Here is a 20,682-nt window from a genome sequence, read left to right on the forward strand (position 1 = left end):
AATCCCATTAGTCAGAAATAAAGCTGAATGTCTGAAACGCCAAAAGGGTGCTTACAGTCAATAAATAAGTCTGGTTAAATAGCTGAGCTGCCGCCAGTCCTGCTTTCCTGATGTTTTAACCATTTGTCTTGTTTGCTTGTGACAGCATCCTTAGCTCTTTGACAGAGCAAATTGAATTTTGTTATTGATGCTGAGAATCGATGCAGTCTGCTCTTAAATATGACCCTATATCAGTTACTGAACGCCAAACTGCAGGGTATTTGTGACTTAAACTTACATTTTTGCATTTTATTTGTCCTACAATATTTTTATGGTCATAACATTGTTAACACGACACTGGAATAAATAAACACGCAAATTGTTTATAGAGCGATAATGCTTAATAACCAGAACAGCTGTACGAAATAACTGAAAAGAGCAGTTAAAACTAGCACTGTATGAAACTGTGGATGTTTCATCTCTTTGGATCTTTTGTATTCTGTTGCGTTCCCAAATTACAGTATGTACCCAGATCTTCAGGGGAACCTCTTCTCTATTGTCTGGTTTAAAGAAAATCAATAAACACTGAGAGAAAGAGCAGAGTTATGTACTCTGTTCTCCCAACAGATGCTCATCAGATTTTATGGCCTGTGCTTGAGCACTTGATAAAAGACTCCATATAGTTTCTCCATAAAAACATAAAACTTTAATTGTTACTGCATTCTCCCAGTTATACAACATGACTGAACCACACACACTATGAAATGTCATGTGAAATACCATAGCATGAATAATGTGGATTAACAAGAAAACAGTTGGATTGTTTCCCTTCTGAGAAAGTTAATTAGATATTATGCCCAGACAGGGTAAAATATCTGAATTCTGTGGATGAGGTAAATAAAATTGGGTGACTCCCGGCAACATGATGTGGTAATATTGTAGAATTGTCAAAATATTCAGTACTGTGAAAAAGTCTATAGGTTAGCCTTTAGATTTGCTGTTTGTGTGATGCATATTTATTTCTCATTCTCTTTTCTTCAGATGCAACAACAAATTACAAGAAATATGTACACAGCCTTAAAAGACACAAAAACTGAGCTAAATGGGCTCTAAAGGTTAAAGTCACTATTTAGTGTGACCCCTGGCCCCATGACAAGAAACGACACAAACAGAAACATTTGACATGTGTTGAATGAAACCTGGAATTAAACATCTGAAAATTAATGCAATAAATCTCATTTTGTCTGAATAAAAGGGTTAAAGTCATGTTAAGTACAAATTGAGGTCACAGAAAACACTTCCACTTTGGTTTATAGAAGCTGTTTTTTCTCTGAAACGTTTGTTTTTACCACTGTACATACGTCCCATATATCCAGGTTGTATCTTAATAGAGAAACTGAGAAATGCAAATGTGTGATCATTAGGACTTTACTAAACAAACAAACAAACAAACCTAATGTTGGACTAGGACTTTTGCACAGAACTGTATTTGTCCACCTTGTACAAAGCAGCTTTTAAAGCTGCCTTTATAGTAACAGTGTCTCACAGCAGAATCTTATTTCTGAACTATGTGTGTTTCCTAATAGTTCTGAATTAAGAAATGTTCATCATTAAAATCACAGGGTCGTCACCCTCTTCTCTGCTGCTCTTTTCTCTCTGAAGAGCTCTTACAGGATGACAGAGTGGGAACATTTGAAAAGGGGCTGTCTCCATACTAATGAGCTGTTGAAGACAGTTCTCAAACTCGCTCCTCCAGACAATCTGGCCTCATTAACACAAATCTTCAGACAGAAGAAGCCTCCAGATATAGAATGGATTGCACCCTTAGGTATACAGTATTCTTCAGTGTTCAACTTTGCCATCGACTTTGGCCTTTTTACATAATTAACTTGTGACTTCCCTGAGCACGTTCAGCCATTTTTATGATGGCTAAATACATGTTGGCTGGTATTTTAACGTTTCACCTCCTCTGTCTGGTATGTTTGTCCTCCAACAGCAGGAGCCAATTCCTGTGCTTTTCTCCAGCATTTGTTGGGTGCTGTTGATGGAAAAATAAAAAACATAAGCGCTTAAAAGGCTCAGGTATTTATTGATCAAAGCCAGTGAGTCAGTCTCGACAGTGTGTATCTGTCAGTCCTTCTGTAGGAGGGACATATCAGCTTACTATTTATGCTGTCAGCATCACAAAGAAAGGAAAGAAGAAGGTACAGAAAGTGGGAATAGATGGAAATGGTTTGAGACAGTAAGGAAAAGAGATCAGAGATGAAAGGGAGTGATGAGGAACGCAGACAGATTGAATGTAAGTGAGTCTTGGGGGTTTCCCTACTGGAGGTTACAGCCTCTTCTTATTGTCTAATTAGGAACAAACACATGGTAGATTCATTTCACATCCTTAAACTTTAAACTGTGATGCATGAAGAGCAAATACACCCTAGGAGGTCAAAAATGGAAAACTAATATAATCCTTTCCAGGAAGATGGAATGTTAAACCATAAAATTAAACTTCCCGAATACATTAAAATAATGTCCATTAAAGACAAAACTCACATCTCGCTGAAACAATCAGATTTGCTAATACCTGCCCTAGCACTTTATCCTCACTATGGCATTTAAGGCTTTCACTTTTTTATTTGAATAATAATGTAGTTTTATACCCTCTTATATTTATTACATTGGCCATAATTCCTAACAATATTACATTTACTCATCCAGTTAATTGTAGACACATGGGAATATGGTAAGTCTACTAGACACACTGGAGTCCATAATTAGAGCAATCACACAAGTTTCAACATGTTCCTCTATAAATGATAAATGGGACCTGGTTGTAAAAATCTGAATTGCTGCCTGACACAGATATGCTATTAATATGCTTGATGTTTCTTTCCTGGTCCAAAGACTATAAAGTTGAAAGCTGAGGCTCGGCTGGACCTTCTGCGGCAGGTTGGAGTTGCTGTGGATACCTGGCTGAAGAGTGCCATGAACCAGGTGGGTTTGTCTGTGGATGTTGGACAAGATGTTTTAACTATCTGTGTAATTTGTGCATGTTTCTCTAGCAAAGTCTCACCACATGGTTTGTATGAAACGTTGTGCACTACATGTTACTGAATACAACCAAACATACTTCTCTTGTACTTGAATCCTCTCACTTATTAAACACCAGTCTGCTCCCTGTAGTGTGTGTGTTTCCGTTTGTCGCACATATGCATATAAACCCTCGACTCTCTCTGTGCATGCTGTAGGTGATGGAGGAGCTGGAGAATGAACGTTGGGCCAGCTACACTTCCCACGATCCCTCACTGTCGGTGAGACACCTCCCCTCACTGTGCCTGTGTTGTTGCTTTCTTGCTAAGTCAGGAATATCCTGGCCTGTTTTCACACAAAGGGAAAGCTTATTAATGAAACTGGAACACATCAGAGGAATAACAAAACTGTAGACATGACATAAATCCAAATATTACCACATTACTTGCAATTTAGTAATGATTTTGTTTGCACTTTAGAGAGTTTTTGACTTGACTGTAAAAGTGCAAATCTCTCACCAGCTATTCAGAGGCAAACCACAAAACAGATGTAGTATCTAGTTATAGAGCATGTATTGTGGCTTTATCCACTTCAAAGCCACTATACCACAGCACTCTGTCACTGCACATTAATAAAAGAACTGACATCGGTTTGTTTGTTTTTTTTTGTCACTACAAAAACACCCTCCCTTTAGGTCTGACTTCACTTTTCATTTTTTCTGCTTTCATTTTAAGTGAAAACCATCCAGCCAGTGTAGCACTTCTGACAAATCACACTGCGTATAATGTAAATTGCGAGATAATTGACCTCAGCCCTGCTGCCTAATCATCTGTCACACCAGTTACAGCCTCTTAAACCACCCCACTTCCACACTGGAATACTGATTCAGTCCCTGTTGAACCTGCAGTTTTATTTATGTCATGACGCTTATCTTTAATGGTTTGACGTAGAGGATAGATCAGCCTGAATGGACCATTTTCATTTATTTTTGATCATATTTCTAGCATGTGAATTTATTACATGCAGTCTCAGGAAGCTGTCAATAACCAAGATAAGTTTAAATATCTCATTTTTAAAACTAAATGCAGTTTGATATCAGTTATTTTTATGAATCTGTGTGCGATGTGACTGTTTGGGGTGATGTCTATGTCTGCCAACAGGACTAAACATAGTAAGACTCCTCCATAGGAAGTGCTTGACATTCTGCTCACATAATATTGCAGCTTGCAGCTTACACAAAAAAAAAAAAAAGTCTGGAGAGTTAAGGAGAGACAAATCATGGAAGAGCCAAACAGTGAAAAGGAGGGTTGATAGAAAGAGGGAGAAGCAGAGAGACAGTTACCAAAGAAGGAGAAAGAAAAGGGGAGAGCTGAGAAAATGGAGAGGTGGTGTGATGTGGAGGAGAGAGCGAGGGGGAGAGGCGACGAGGGAGTAGCGTCAGAGTGATAATGCTGAAGTAAAATTGGATGCAGAGGTGAGAGACGGGGGATTGTGAGAACATAGAGGAACATGCTGCCACAGTAAACTGCCAAAAATACTTAATTTAACAGGTGAAACTTTGCAAACTTGTATGCCAAACCTTTTTGACACAGATTTCCAAAATACACTATTGGCGGCCAGGAGTCAGCAATGTGAGATGTTGGATTTTGTTCTGTGGGTTGACATTTTCTTGTTAATATCTACTTTCAGCTTTCTTTGCACTATTTCAAGTTGAATCATTTTGAGGCTAGACTTCCTGAAAACTCCTCGTGTTGTGTAGGTGTCATTAACCAGTAGGTGCTCTGCATATTCAGGCATTTGACATCAGTTCAACAGCCTTTGATTTTGTTTGCCATGTACTGGAGCCTTCAGAGACCGACAGGGATTCTAATAAGTAGGTCCGATGAAGGAAATGAAGAGAGAGATGGAGGTGTAGGAGAAGAAAACTGTAGGAGGGACTGATAGCAGCAGTTTGCTGATTAGGAAGAGGTCAAAAAGTACCTGACAGCAAAATGGAGAGAGAGGGAGAGGAGGGCAGACTGTGATTGATGATGAAGAGGAGGGCACAGAAAAACAGTGAAAGCAGTGTCGGCCCTTACTCTGGTCTATTCAACTTTATGAGTTCACTGTTACTATGAATTACTGAAAGCCATGAACCTTCAGGTCCCTCATGCAGGAAGTGCCTTGATTACAATATCACTTTCACAGTTATTACCTTCAGAACCTATAAACGTCAGCCACTGGCCTGCTTCTCTATGCTGTATCGCATACTAAGAGTAGTGTTTTTGGTGATATTTTATTGGGTTATTACTGAAATACATACATACTGGTCATTTACTAAATAGAATCGGCCTCTTGCCAGTGCAGTCACCACAGTGAAGTGGAGAACAATGAAGTAACCCATAAAGACGCAGTGCTACTTTGGTGGCAGTTCCCAAATTATTTTTTCTCTATATTTAACCTTTCTTAAGTGATTCATCACAATTTATTATAATATTAGCCTCTGTGTTTTGCGTTTTTTCAGTGAAAATCAGGTATTTTCCTATGTTTAATTTACTGATCATGTAGATACTCTTTAAGCTCAGTTTTTAGGTTAAGGAATATTATATCAAAAACAGAAAAACCTGAGGAAAAAGTGGCTTTTTCAGCAAAGATATCAATAACAGAATGTAAAAACATGTGACTCCATCCACTGTCATTGAGTAAACTCCATGGGTTTTACTGGTGAATCAATGTTGTAGAAGATGACAGTGTTTCCATGTTCACTACGGACCCTCTGAACGTCCAAATGGGTCAAATTTGATGACTGTGAAAAGATGACAAACTGCATTTTACACCAGTTATTTACATGTATTAATAAGATTAGTGGATCAGAAGTTATTAAACATTTTAGATCCATAGATGATTTTGGTTGCCAGTGGCTGTTTGGGTCTTTATGGGTTAAAACAGAAGGCTACAGCAAAAGGTAGAATTAGCTTGGGTTCCAGAGTTTAATAAAACTAGGTTTAAAATGAGTACATCCAGATCTGCAATTAGGGAGCGCTCTGACAGGCAATTAAAAACTGATATTCATTTAGCATATCCATGTTTGTTGATGTAAAATGACATTAAATGCAGTTAAATCATTTGGGCTTTGGGCTTCTTCTCCCAAGTTAGAATAAATGCATAAATGATTTGCCTTAACCTCTGCTGTGCTTCTGTGGATCCCTTCGCTGGTTCATCTACTCATGATGCCTCTGCAGAGGAGCTCTTATTTATTTTTGCTGATATGAACTTGATGCCTGAATTTATGGTACAATACAGTCATAATAGAGAATATATATTAAAAAAAAAGAAAAGCAGTACCGGTGCAGTACGTAAAAGGACTGTCTGGCAGAAATTGACTGTTTTAGCCATTTTTGTCGGTTGGTCTAGTTTTCCAACTCCGGTACAAAACCAGAATCATAAGAGAAATTCAGCAGCATCAGAAAACTCAATTGCATTCAGTCTTTCCCATAGTTTTCTCTGTGAAACTTGGTTATTTTCTGAAGTCCATTTCAAGAAGACAGATATTCTAAGTTAAATATTAGCTCCCCCTTTTCAAATGGAGCAAACTTTTGTGCAACAGAATAACATTTATTAGAAAAATACTGAGGTCAAAGATAAATAATTTTAAGATTAACCCATTATTTAATTGGGATTATAAATGAGCCTTGAAGTTTTTCCTCATTCTATAATTTTTTATAACCAGGATATAGACTGTGTATATATATTTTTTTTTCTGTATAAGAGCTCAGTTGGAGAGATTAGCTCATTTACAAAATACACACATCTGCTTTGAGTGCACTGTGTCAACAGAAATCTGATGACTATACACAATGACTTAGGGATGGATAAACACACACATGGACACACACACACAGACACACATACACACAGACACACACACAAACACACACTCTATTGTTTTGGGCAGGTCAGCTTACTGTGTGTGATGGATCTTTCTACCAGTTAGATCACATGACCTTCGTATAAGCTGGTGAAATTCTCAGGGAACAAAAGAGGGAGGGGTCAGATCATATGAAACATTATTCCCTCTACACCTGTTTCTAAAAGCTGTAGTACCAACACAGAGCGACACAGAGAGCCTCACAGGAAGAGACGGTAAGAGATTTAATTAAACTATGACACTAGAACATAGAGGGTAATGGCGAAAACAAAGGAAACATATTCTGTTAAATGCACATGGAGATTTGGATCAGGTGGTTTGTGTCTGAAAATGATGGTAGAGTAAAGTAAAAGATGGGGGGAAAAGAACAAATAATAATTGATCAACAAGTGTTTTTGACTGTTAGTGAAAGATTAATTTTAAGAACTTACAGAATGTGTATTGAAGCATCTAGTCTTTTTATTTGATCTTATTGTTAGTTCCTTTACCTCTGAAGGTGAAAAGAACTGTGTTTGCCCTTGTTTTTATCAGAGGTTTTTGACATTATCTGTGTTTTCTTGTGGCTGTGTGTGTTCTGTTTGTGTAAAAGGGCACAGTGGACTTGGAGCGTGAGGAGGGTGAAGAGTGTGAAGAAAATATGGAAGTTTTTGACGACAGCAGCTCCAGTCCCTCTGGAACACTTCGCAACTACCCACTAACCTGTAAAGTCCTCTACTCATACAAGGTAAGAACACAACACCAAGCACACACTGACTTAGAGCAGTAATAAGCTCATATGGTGAATACTTAATGTCTGCAGTAATCTCTCTTCCAGCAAAGAAACAATATCGCAATACTGCATTCATGCATGGTGAATCAATCATATATTCCACATTTTGTCTGTTTTCCAGGCGTCCCAGCCAGATGAGCTAACCATTGATGAGCAGGAGATGTTGGAGGTCATTGAGGATGGAGACATGGAGGACTGGGTCAAGGTGCACACACACACACACACACACACACACACACACACACACACACACTACATATACACTTAAAACAAAAGAGACATTTGGCCTCATACAATAACATTCTCTTAAATCAGGGGTCTCAAACATGCGGCCCGGGGGCCAGATGCGGCCCGCCAAAGGTTCCAATCCGGCCCGTGAGATGAATTTGCAAAGTGTAAAAATTCCACAGTCAAGGCTGTCGAACTCATTTTAGTTCAGCTTCCACATACAGACCAATATAATCTACAGTAAAATAATAATAGCCTACAAAAAATAATGACTCTATATTTTCCTCTCGATTTGATGTGAAAAAAATATTACACTATGCCTATAAATTATGGCAACTTCACTTTTTGTCTTTGTTTTAGTGCAAAAAATGATATTAAATTATGAAAATATTTACATTTACAAACTATCCTTCAAAAATAAAATGTGAATAACCTGAAATGTCTAAAGAAAATTAAGCACAATTTTAACTATTTTCTGCCTGTTACTAAGTGTTTAGTGTCTTTGTAGATCTGCACATGTAGAAATGATAAGTCGAGGCAGAATATTGTTAAAATCGGACTTATTTTTCTTAAGAAATTTCATTTTTTTCAGGTTATTCACATCTTTTTTGTAAGTATTTTCATAATTTAACGGGGGTTTTTTGCACTAAAACAAAGACAAAAAATTTGGAGTTGTGATTATTTATAGGTTATTATGTTATTTTTTTACTGATCCGGCCGATGTGAGATCAAATCAGGCTGAATGTGGCCCCTGTAAGAAAATGAGTTTGAGACCCCTGTCTTAAATGTTTCATGTATTTTCTGTTAATTTCCTTGTAAGACACAAAAATTAGAGAAATGATGCACCAAATGTTTATAACCATCCAAATCCACTCCCAGCAAAATTTACATAATGGTGGATCCCACTGAAATAATCCTCACTTAACTGGACTGATGCCACAAAAAAGGCTGCAAGAACAGAACTGTCAACAGTGGTGAGAAAGACTGGGTGATGCATGTTGAGTTGATAATAGACATCAGTTGAAATGAACCATAAATGTGTCAGTACTAGTATCACAAGAAAATAAACAATCCAGCAATGGCAGAACATGTAATTTTCTGTAAATACTGTGTTATCAGAGAGCCGTAGAGCAACTGAATTAATAAAAACGCATCACCCAGGCCAAGCTCTCTATGATGAAAACTGGAGGAGGTGGACTTCAATTGGAAAGGTGGTCCTAACAGGTGTTCACGAGGCCGATTGTTTCATCAGCTCGTGTACATCCCTTCTGCTTGCACTGACATGCCTATGTGGTGGATGTACTTTTCTGTGTCTTATCTCCTTGTCTTGGTGCGTGTTCTCAGGCTCGCAATAAAACAGGACAAGTAGGCTACGTCCCAGAGAAATACCTGCAGTTCCCAGCCTCCAACAGTCTACTGAGCATGCTTCAGTCTTTGGCCACACTCGATGCCAGATCACACACTTCATCTAATTCAACTGAGCCTGAGCTGCACTCCGGCTGCATCAATGGAGACACTAACAGTGAGTTTACGGCAAGAAGTTTCACCCTGGACAAAAGACACACTAGCATCTGACTTTTGTCCTCAGTGTGAAATTGTATGATCAGTCACAATTTGGCGTTCATTCGCAGGTCAAATGACTCACTAGTTTTTTTGCACCACGGTAAATTTATTCTTTGTATTGTGCAAGACATTGGCAGAGAGGTGATAGAGCTTCTTGTGAATTCAGGGGGAATTCAAGGCCAATCTATTGTTACATTTTTGCTGGTTTGTTTGAGATAATAGACTGGCCAGCTCATCTGCTGGATGCATGACGTTAGTTTTTATTGGGTTTAGTCAATTTTTAAGAAGACTCTTGATTTCTTTAGGCTATTTTTGTGTAAAAAGTATGTGTGACGTTTATTTCTTTTACTAGTCCATTGCGGTTATCTGTAAGCAACATTCATTTTGTGCATGAGTTGTCTACCCAGTGTGATCTATTTGTCTGCATTTTCTGAATACCTGGACCAAGTGCATGAGAACATCCTGTCACCTCATTATTTTCACACTTTCACACTGCATCTTTCCCTCCTCTCTGTATCTCCCTCTCTCCAGCAGTGTGTACTATTCTCTTGATGACAATGAGGGCAAGGAAGACAAGCAACTACATTTCCTAGAGAATAATTATTCTCTCTGTGTATCTCTTATTATTCTCTCTCTGTCTCTCTTTGTCTTCCTTTCTGCAGTGGTTTATGTCCGCGCACTTTATGATTACGAGGGCCAGGCCGATGAGGAGCTGTCCTTTCCTGAGGGGGCCGTGATTCGCCTGTTGAGCCGTGACACACAGACAGATGATGGATTCTGGGAGGGGGAGCTAAACGGACGGGTTGGAGTCTTCCCCTCTGTGCTGGTCGAGGATCTTAATGAGAATGGGGAGACCAGCGGAGGAGGGGCAGGGGACATTCAGGTAGAGTATCAACTGTTCACTAAGGCATAAAACACTCAGCACCAACAGTAAGTCAGACACTGTCTGCTCCTCAGTGCCTCCCTCTTGAGCCAAGATAGAAAAGTGCTCGTATCAGGGTTTCCTCGGGGCAAAAACACCGTCAACAGTCCACGGTGGCACTTTCTTCCTTCTCCCTCTTATCCCTTACCCTTGCTTCCTGCCAGTTGTTGAGCTGAACTATCAGCAGGGGCAGAGTTCACAAACAGCGGATCAGAACTGCTGCGTTCCTGCAGCTGTCTGATAAAAACCCTACACTGTAATCACAGAGGAGGCCTTATCTGTGGCACTGAGCGCTGCCCTATTAGAGGCTCAGTAACAGGAAGGAGACAGCCTCTCCCTTCCTATAAGCCTGTAGACATAACACAACAACTAACATCTGTAAAGTCATATGTGGTGAAGATTTGTCACAAATCTCCTGCTTCCAGCCTGGTGATCACACTTGAAGACTAATACACACACAAGCTGTTTTTGTCAAGTTGTACCAGTTGACTTTGACTCAGTGTGATACAATGGGAATACGTCACTGTTAAGGTCAATATAAACATGATGTCTGCTCAAGTCACATGATTAAACAACTTTTATTATCACTTCCCCTGAAATTACCCCCCACAGCAGAAATTCTGCTGCAATTAAATGCAGGGGTTCTGTAATAATTGACATTGTGTTGCCTTCGTTGTTTGGTCTTTCTTTTTTCTTTCTTGGCTCTGGAATGTTAGCTAATATTTGGCCAGTTTCTATTTCAGGAAATATGGCACAATGGTAGAGAGCTCAAAAGCGTCTCCCTTTAAAGGTGCAGTCTGGAAATGTACAAGGTTCACTTTTGGTCACATATAGGAGACAGAACCTGAAACATGCTGTCCTACACCCGGAGGTTCAGCTGCATCCTACTCATTTCTGTTTGTCTCTTAATATAGATCTCTCCATCTCTGAAGCTACCATCTTCTCTGCCACCTCTTCCACTGTATGACCAACCTCCCATCAGCCCTTTCACCAGCCCTGAGACCTCCACCCCACCTCCTCTCCCACGCTCACCGTCTGCTGCACTCAATGGGGAACACAAGCCTCCACTGCCCGCCTCTTCACACAAGGGATCTCTGTCCACCCACAGTAAGACGCAATCAGAGACAGAACTTTGGTAACTAATTCAGAGAGGCTTTTTACAGTTTGTCTTTAATGGAAATCTCTGCTCCTGTAGATCAAAGCTCTGGCAGGAGTCCAGTGTCTCCAGGATTTCCTCAGAGTCAGCCACCTCGATTCAACTCTGAAGGAGGCCCAGGCAAACTGCGACCTGTGAGTATTAGATCACCAGAGTGTGTTTTCTATTAAACCATTCAGCAACGTGTTCCTACTTATGGTTTCACTTGATGCAAAATTGATATATTTGTTGCTTGTTTGAAAGAGATGACCATTGCAGTAGTAGTTGAGTTGAAACCACCACATTGATAAATGGTTTCTAAAAACAGAGATTGAATCTTCTTTGTTTGGAAAGTTTACTTTTTGGATAAAAACGATTTGTATCTCACAGCAAAACTGTAGAAATAATGCAGTTTGTCAGAAAAGTAGGTCATCTTTGTTATTGCCTTAACAATTATTTTCCTCACTTCCCCTGTTTTCCAACAACTTTTACAATAATAGATTTTCTTTCACTGCTGCAGGTGCGAGCTGCTCCTCCTCCACCCAAACAGCACGCCCGCCGACAGCAGGAGAAGAACGACAAGACAGAGGAGGTGGAGATCACGCTGGTGTGACAGACGGAGACGCTGGCAGGCAGTTGTACACAAATAAACATATATAAACAGATGACAGACAGACGTGTCCTACAGGCTGAGAGAGCTGAACTGAACTTAAATAAAGTGATGTGAAGTAAACTGAACTAAACTATGTCAAACCCCCCCCCCATCCACTGCAGAGAGGGGGCACGAAGGCAGAGTATCCAATGAAATAATCTCTGTATTACCTTCCTTATGAAGTGCAGCCGTAGCCGCCCCCTCATCCATCTCCGCCCTTCCCGTCCTTTCGTTCTAGCCTTAAAACATCACCTCACGGGGCAGCAAACCACAGCACACTGAAGACGAGGAGAAAGAGATGGAAGAAGTTTTGGAGTGTGAGGGGAATTAATGATGGGTTTGGCAAGTTTCTGTTTTTTAAGTCTTCTTAAACTTACTTCAAAATAATTGGAGACAGATTATCTCAACGCCTTGCACATTTCAGAAACGCCACTTGAAAACAAATAATCAAGATAAAAGGAGGCTTGATGAGTGAGAGAAACCAAAAAAAAAAACTTGCCAGGTTTGTCATTATTGCAATTAGAGTCGTTGAAGGAAATGGACAGTGAAAGTGTTCCCAAAGCCCCTCCCTCACCATATATATCATCCTACGTACTCAATGTGTATTAGTACAGTACATTACTGTTGTCATAGGAATGTTATGCACAGCGTTTCTTATAGACTAACTCAGCTGAATGGGACGTCTGGTATGTAGTGGAAGTTTTATCTCTATCATATACTGAAAGGGCATTGTAAATACAGTAAGGAGGAGATAAGAGGAGAAGGAAGTAAGGGAGGAGAGGAGGATAGAAAGAGGAAGAGGGAGGCTGGATCCTTCCTCGTGCTCTTTCTCCACTTTTTGTCCCATCCCTCTCTCCTCTCTCTCCCTCTTTTCTCTAGAGTCTGTTCTGTCCGTCGGCGGTCAGTGTGAATCAGTATCATATAAACACATACAGTTACATAATATTGCACATGTTGCTCTGTGTCATCATGTGACCCGCTGTGTGTCTGTCACTGATTGGTGGATTTCAAAGGCACTGAAATGGATGGTATTCACTATGTGGTGACAAAGAAAAGTTTTTTTTGAGATGCTATAGACAGTGAAAAAGTATCTGAGGTCAGGAGTTTGGGTGTTTTTAATGATCAGAATGACCTGTATAGCTTTTATACCTACAGCCCATAACTCCTCTGACATTGATTTTGTTCTGTTGTAACACTGATCGATCCTCATGTAATATTTGTTTCCTCAACGGATAATAATTTTCATATATTGTCCCACGGAGCATCTCTGTCTCTTTTAATACAACAAAGGAAACTTCGTTCCATCTGATATTTCATTTCTAATGTGTTTTATATAACTACTTGAATCAATGACGGTTGAAAACAAGATTAAAAAAAAAAAGATATATTGTGCAAACTAGCAAACGACATTCAGATGACGCTAAGTACAATTCTGACTTTTTTTTTCTTCTTTTTTCACTGAAAGTAATTGAATCTTCCCGCTTACATACCCCATCAAGCCTTTAAATCTCCCTGCCTAAAGGGTGTTGTAGCACTTTTATTTATTTGTACCCCCTCCCCAGAAGTAGCAGTACCTTACCTTCATACATACAGCGTCAGAACGAACAGAAATAACTCAGTCGCTGTCGTTGCAAATGCTGATCTGAGTTATTCTGTCATTCTCATGCTGTGACTAATCCTTTTTGTTTCAGTGTGACTGACACATTTTTACTATCCTCTACTCTTGTAAAGAGATCGAGAGATAATTGTGGACAGTGTAATTTGATGTTTTCCTTACTCTATAAAAACAAAAAGATGTTACCCCTAAAGTTTTAAATGAAGACATGGAGAGAATGTATGTTTTTTTTTTCTTTGTTATTTCGGTCTTCAGATAGGCCTGGATGTTTGTGTGTGTTTAAAGGAGAAAGGAGGAATTAAGATGAGATCTCCGTCTGTCTCGGCCACTAAACATGTGCCCTAATTCCATACTGCGTACTTTAAAACATTATGATGATGAGCTGGTTTCATCTGGGTAGAAGATTTTCACTTCATTTAGTCCAGGGGTGTCAAACTCATTTTAGTTCAGGGGCCATATTCAATTAAATTAGATCTGAAGTGGACCGAACCAGAAAAATAATAACATAATAACCTATAAATAATGACAACTCCAAATTTTTGTCTTGTTTTAGTGTAAAAAAAACCCATTAAATTATGAAAATACTTACTTTTATAAACTATCCCCCCCCCCCCAAAAAAAAAAGAAAAAACTGAAATTTAAATTTAAAAATGTAAGAAAATTTAGTGCAATTTTAACAATATTATTCCTCAACTTGTCATTTCTACATGTGCATTATGGATCGGATCTACAAAGACACTAAACACTGAGGAACAGGCAGAGAAATAGTTCAAATTGTGCTTAATTTTCTTCAGACATTTCAGGTTGTTCATATTTGTTCAGGTTATTCATATTTTATTGTTACAGGATAGTTTGTAAATGTAAATATTTTCATAATTTAATGTTATTTTTTGCACTAAAACAAAGAAAAAAAATTAAGTTGTTGATTCTTGATTTTTTTGGGCTTAATTCAAGATTTTTTTTACTGAATTGAAGATTTTTTTTTTGCTTAATTCAAGTTTTTTTTTTTTTTACTTGAAGTTTTTTTTTTTTTTGGCTTAATTCAAGATTTTTTTTTTATTTAATTGAAGATTTTTTTGTTTAATTCAAGATTTTTTTTACTTAATTGAAGATTATTGGCTTAATTCAAGATTTTTTTATTTGATTGAAGTTTTTTTTCGGTTTAATTCAAGATTTTTTGCTAAATTTGAGATTTTTTTGGGCTTAATTGATGATTTTTTAAAAAATTAGTTTAATTTTTTTTTTGGCTTAATTCAAGATTTTTTCCTTAATTCAAGCTAAATTTTTTTGCTTAATTCAATTCAAGACTGTGGAATTTTTGCACTTGGCAAAAACATCTCAGGGGCCGAACTGGACCCTTCGGCGGGCTGCATGTTTGACACCCCTGATTTAGTCGCTAAACGCAGCACATCTGAGACAAAGGGGCAGCTTCAAAACAAACCACAGTGAGAAAAGCCTGGCAAAAGACACGTCATTAAGACATGTTACTTTCTTATTACGTATTATAATTAGTGTTACCAAGTTGTCGCAGTAAAATTCTTGTAAGTGTACACCTGCAGGTCCTTGTATGCTGCCTGCTAAAGTGTATCCATGCCATGTGTAGTGTGGAATTGGGGCAGATCGAGGCTTCGTGATAGAGAAAGAAAGACCCACAATGTCCTGGGAGAGATGATGCAATACGATATGAAAATGCTAGAACATGGAGGCTCAACTTGCTTTTCCTTGGGTGAATTTTTTGCAGAATGCCAGGGGGCTAGACACAAGTTTCTGAACATTAGAAGAGAAAATCAACAGAAACGTTGCTGATCTTTTTTTGAAATCACTGGTTTTTACATTCACTACCAACTTTGTACAAGGATTAACACTAAACAGATAAGTTGATATGTTGCCGCTTGTAATATTTGCATTTTAGTTACAAATGCATTTAAGAAAACAAAATAAATCTTAGTGTGAATCTGTTTCTTTTCATTGTGAATTGTAACATAGCCCTGCAGGCCGTGAGTTGAGTCTCCCTGTGCTAAAAAAAAACTGCATCAGCTTGTTGAAACATCATTTTGTGCTGAAATAAGTTACAGTTTCCGATCTGAACCTCTGTCCCTCTGCTGATCTGCGACCTTGCGTTGACTTGGTCAAACACGGTCAAGGCGACTTGCACAGCAGCCTCTCCTTGATCTCTCTGAGATCTTATATATAGCGGTTTTCAAACTTGTTTTGAAGTTTATGGTTTACAGCAGCTTCCCACAGAACTTCCCATTCATTAGAAATAATCCAGAAATCACATCTGAAATATGGGACTTTTTGTCGCCACTTGCCAGTTACCAGTTGTTCAACAGTCCCTTTGGTCCCATACAGTGTTAAATTATTTGGGATTAGCCTGTTTTTGGTTTTCATGTATTAAAGGATTTTCTACTTTTCATCATTTGATTTGGAGCAGCTGCACGGCTGCTATTATTAACAATGGTGTGGAAGAACTGGCCTTCTCTCTCTACAGACTGTTGCCATGGTGATGATAATGATGATGATGATTATGATGATGATGAGAACAGGTGCAAAAGTCTTTCTGCATATTATTGGCTGTACAAAAACAAAGTTTGTATTTATTGTGTACAAATGTTAATAAAAAAATCTGGAAAAAAGTTGATTAGTTGCTTTTTCTTCCTTATGGTGTGTGTGTGTGTGTGTGTGTGTGTGTGTGTGTGTGTGTGTGTGTGTGTGTGTGTGTGTGCGCCTTCAGTCATGTGTAACAGAGGTGTCAAACATATGGCCTGTGGACTAAAAGCGGCCCTCCAAAGAGTTCAATGCAAACCGAAGACATTAACAGTCAAGAATGTCAGTGAGTCTTGACCACTTGTTTTGATCATGAAGTTAAATGCTGTATTTTTCACTTCCAGATGCCTGTTACTAAATGTTCTGTGCATTTGTAGATCCACTGTTATCTGTGAGTTGGAATGCACATGCGGAAATGATGAGCTGAGGCATAATGTTATTAAAATTGCACTAATTTTTTCTTAATTACCCCGCCCCTCCGAAGGGGAGGCAAGGGGTATTATATTTGGTTTGGTTTATTTGCTTGTTTGTTTGTTTGCTTGTTAACACTCTAGCAGCAAAACTGTTGGCTGAATTCATGCCAAATTGGGTTTATAGATCGCCAGTGACCCAGAATAGATGTGATTACATTTTGGGAAAAGTAGGTCTAAGTTCACATTTTTCATGAATTTGTAAAATCTTCCTATTTTCTTATAATGGGTGAAATATGTGTAAGGGGCGGGGCTTGTTGTGCCTGGCCCCACTTGTTTATTATACTATTATTTATCTGCTACATCCTGTTTGAGGTTAAATTTGGGCCGTATGTTTGACATCCATTAAAAACCTCTTTAGCCTGCGGGCTGAAAAAATTATATTAATATTCATCTACTATAAAAATATAATAAATCAGGACAATGGATGTTTTTTTTCAACTTTTGCTCAAAGTTTAGACCCTAATGTTAATAAAAGTACATCAAAAGTGTATTTTAGTGCAAACTTTAATGTTCAAACATGATTTTTAATCTTTGTGGGGTGAAATATACGCTATTAAAAATCTCCGACGTGAACAATTAATTTATGCATATCATAGTCAATCCAGCCGAAAAAAAACAGGCGAGGATAAAAAATTGTAATTTGTCTTTTAGTTTGTTACAGTTTACTCAGGCATAGTAATAGATACAATATTTGAGACAATGGGAATAGGTTCTGTGAGGTCTGTAAATGTCCATAGAAGAACATCCATATGAACCTTATTATTCTTCATTTACTTTAGGTATGTCTTTTTAGGCGTTTTTCCCCTGAAAATATGGTCAGGGTTAAACAGGTTAAATATTACGCCACATTTACTGTATAGACAAGTCCTCATGTGTTAGTGTCAGTGCATGTGTGTGTCTGTGTGTGGTGCTTCCAGTGGGTGTGATTATGATTACACATTGTTTACCCACCCGAGGCCAGAGTTTCCTGAGTGAAAGAGGAGGTAAAAGGAGGAACAGCAGCAGAGTGAAGCAGCACTTCTGTTTGGGCTGAACTTTTTATTTAGGGCATTAAAGATGTTACAAATGTACACTATTATGTTTTTAACAGCACTTCAGTGAGTGTTTCTGTCACAAAAACAAATGGACCGGTCTTCAGATTTCAGCTGCGTCTCATCTTGTGTGAAACTTTATCTGTGTTCCAACCCAGAGGGTAAGTGGAAGATTAATGACGCTGATTAATATAAAGAATGTAGCATTTGTCGTGTATATTTAATTTAGTAGTGCATTATAAACTGCTTGTTTACGTTGTTTGTTTTGATGCTGTGCACAGACAGTGCAGTGGAGCGCAGAGCTCTGAGGGAGAGTGTGTTTCCCAGATTCAGGGAACACTGCAGACACACACTGGGACTGGATGTTCAGGTAAGTGCACACTTCACTTCTTTAAATGGTTCATGCTGTGTCCTGTTACTGTGGAAACACAACCTGACTGAATATACAGACTGGACTTTATCTGCTGCTGCATTAAGTACTGTACTTTTAACCCTTTATTGGGCAAGTGACTATTTTTGGTCATTTCCACACACATTACAAGACAGTGCCACAGTTCCAGTGAGGACAGTGAGTCAACAATCTCAGGTCCAGTGTGGTCTACAGGGTCTGTAAGGTCCACCTCTGCATGAACAGTGAGTGGACCTGCTTTGTTAGGTACCATGAAGTAATGGTACTAATGTAAGGAATGATGTTCAAAGGGATAATGTGGATGTGGACAGGGGTCTGGATCAGCACTAATGTTGGTCTAATGTTCTAAAATACATGTTCCTTTCATGTTTTTCTTGTGTTTTATATATACTTCTTGCATATACATATGTTTATTTACATGCTTTGACTAATTATTTATTGTATTTTAACGTGATAGCTGAGGAAGGCAATGTATTTGGTTAGGAACTGGAAACTGAAAGTAAGGAAGGGGCAGGACTAGATAAGCTTTGCTTTTTTCTGTCCCTTCTCAAACTGTGTTATGAGTCAATACATATGTACATTTATGTTCAATTTATTGTATTTTGTTACTTTTCTGTGATTAATGAGTGTTGATGGGTGCATATGTAATTGATTTCTTACTTTTATTGTTTGTTTGGTTTTTTTAATTCAAAGTTAAACTAAACTAAACTAAACTAATCTAAACTAAACTAAACTAATCTAAATTAAACTAAACTAAACTAATCTAAATTAAACTAAACTAATCTAAATTAAACTAAACTAAACTAAGCTAAACTAAACTAAACTAATCTAAACTAAACTAAACTAAACTAATGTAAACTGAACTAAACTAAGCTAAACTAATCTAAATTAAACTAAACTAATCTAAATTAAACTTAACTAATCTAAATTAAACTAAACTAATCTAAACTAAACTAAACTAAACTAATCTAATCTAAACTAAACTAAACTAAACTAAACTAAACTAAACTAATCTAATCTAAACTAAACTAAACTAAACTAAACTAATGTAAACTAAACTAAGCTAAGCTAAACTAAACTAAACTAAACTAAACACTTATGGGTACAGAACCAAATATGGTAACTTCACTGACCTTGATTTTCTACATAGCAATAAAAAATGTAAAAGAAAAAAAATTAAGGTCCAATGTATTTTGTTATTTTGTTAGCCAGAATTCTGACTTTTTTCTCATAATAATAATAATAATAATAACAACAAGAAAAGCACTCGGAGAGCGCAGACCTCCGCCAAGATAGACAACCCCCCCCCCCCCAATCACCACCAAAATTTTATCATTTCTTCCTTGTGCCAGTATCAACATTTCCTGAAATTTTCATGAAAATCCATCCATAACTTTTTGAGTTATCTTGCTAACAAACAAACAAACACACAAACACACAGAGCAAAGTGATCACAATAAAAAGGTAAAAAAAAAAAAAAAAAAAAAAAAATAGATTGGACTTTTTTTTTTCCAGTGGCCCTAATTCTCTTCTGTAAATACCTGCTCAGTGATAATGATCTCAAAATGGATTTTATTTGGGGAAAATCTAGGTTTTTTTTTTTTGTTTTTTGTTTTTTTTACATATTTTTTCACTTGGTAAATAATTACTCAGATTGTAAATATGCATCTATGGTTGCCACCTGCGAAACAGCAGTGAAACACAAGTCCAGCAGTATTTCCAAGTGTCCATCTGTGTGTTCCTTTCACTGCCGCCCTTGGGCCATTGCTGTAAAACTGCAGTGAATATTAGTCACTTTGCTTAATTAGATTTGACAAAAAAGAAGAGCAGCTGTAACGCGACTCTGTTTGTTTGTGTGTGTGTGTGTGTGTGTGTGTGTGTGTGTGTGTGTGTGTGTGTGTGCGTTCAACAACCCCAGGCTCGTTCCCCTATTCAGCAGGATGTGTAATCACAAAGATAGAAGCACAGGATACGTCACTTACTGTCCGTGTGCTTTTCACGAGCTGTCATATTTCCTTCCAGTCATATTTACGTCGTGTGTGTTTGTGCAGGTGATAGACCCGTATGAATGCAGTGATCCTGGGAGATGGCCAGATGAAACCACCAGACACAAACTGATCCAAGAATGCAGAGACACTTCAGCCGGACCATTTTTACTGGTACACTGAACACCAGCCACAACTTTTGATGATGTTTAACTCTCCTAAACTGACCTAAACAGACGCCAAGGACCAAAAGAATCTGCTAATCTTGAAACGTATATTTTAGCAGAAATATTGAATAAGGGTTAACAGGGTTTTTCTTTTATACTTTTTTGTTTTTATACTCTTTTATATATTATTTATACTTTTATGGCACCTACAGAGGATTGCACTTTCAATTTTGTTGTACCTGTACCATGACAATAAAGACATTCTATTCTATTCTA

At 38.0% G+C, this 20,682-nt stretch overlaps 2 protein-coding genes across 2 annotated transcripts in view; both read left to right on the forward strand.

Annotated features, from left to right (window-relative positions):
- The window catches only part of fchsd2 (FCH and double SH3 domains 2), a 63,276-nt gene extending 47,553 nt beyond the window's left edge, over positions 1–15,723 (forward strand). The window contains exons 14-23 of the mRNA XM_030152539.1: positions 2,878–2,967; positions 3,222–3,284; positions 7,500–7,634; positions 7,801–7,884; positions 9,252–9,429; positions 10,133–10,353; positions 11,307–11,499; positions 11,588–11,682; positions 12,048–14,221; positions 15,188–15,723. Coding sequence (XP_030008399.1) covers positions 2,878–2,967; positions 3,222–3,284; positions 7,500–7,634; positions 7,801–7,884; positions 9,252–9,429; positions 10,133–10,353; positions 11,307–11,499; positions 11,588–11,682; positions 12,048–12,140 — 1,152 coding nt within the window. The 3' untranslated portion in view covers positions 12,141–14,221; positions 15,188–15,723. The remainder of the gene's footprint in view (positions 1–2,877; positions 2,968–3,221; positions 3,285–7,499; positions 7,635–7,800; positions 7,885–9,251; positions 9,430–10,132; positions 10,354–11,306; positions 11,500–11,587; positions 11,683–12,047; positions 14,222–15,187) is intronic.
- Positions 15,724–17,807: 2,084 nt separating this feature from the next.
- LOC115432238 (NACHT and WD repeat domain-containing protein 2) overlaps positions 17,808–20,682 on the forward strand; it is a 43,461-nt gene continuing 40,586 nt past the window's right edge. Inside the window, exons 1-3 of the mRNA XM_030153122.1 lie at positions 17,808–18,006; positions 18,127–18,215; positions 20,306–20,413. Coding sequence (XP_030008982.1) covers positions 17,937–18,006; positions 18,127–18,215; positions 20,306–20,413 — 267 coding nt within the window. The 5' untranslated portion in view covers positions 17,808–17,936. The remainder of the gene's footprint in view (positions 18,007–18,126; positions 18,216–20,305; positions 20,414–20,682) is intronic.

The sequence above is a fragment of the Sphaeramia orbicularis genome, chromosome 13 (assembly GCF_902148855.1).
Source record: "Sphaeramia orbicularis chromosome 13, fSphaOr1.1, whole genome shotgun sequence".
Taxonomy (NCBI): domain Eukaryota; kingdom Metazoa; phylum Chordata; class Actinopteri; order Kurtiformes; family Apogonidae; genus Sphaeramia; species Sphaeramia orbicularis.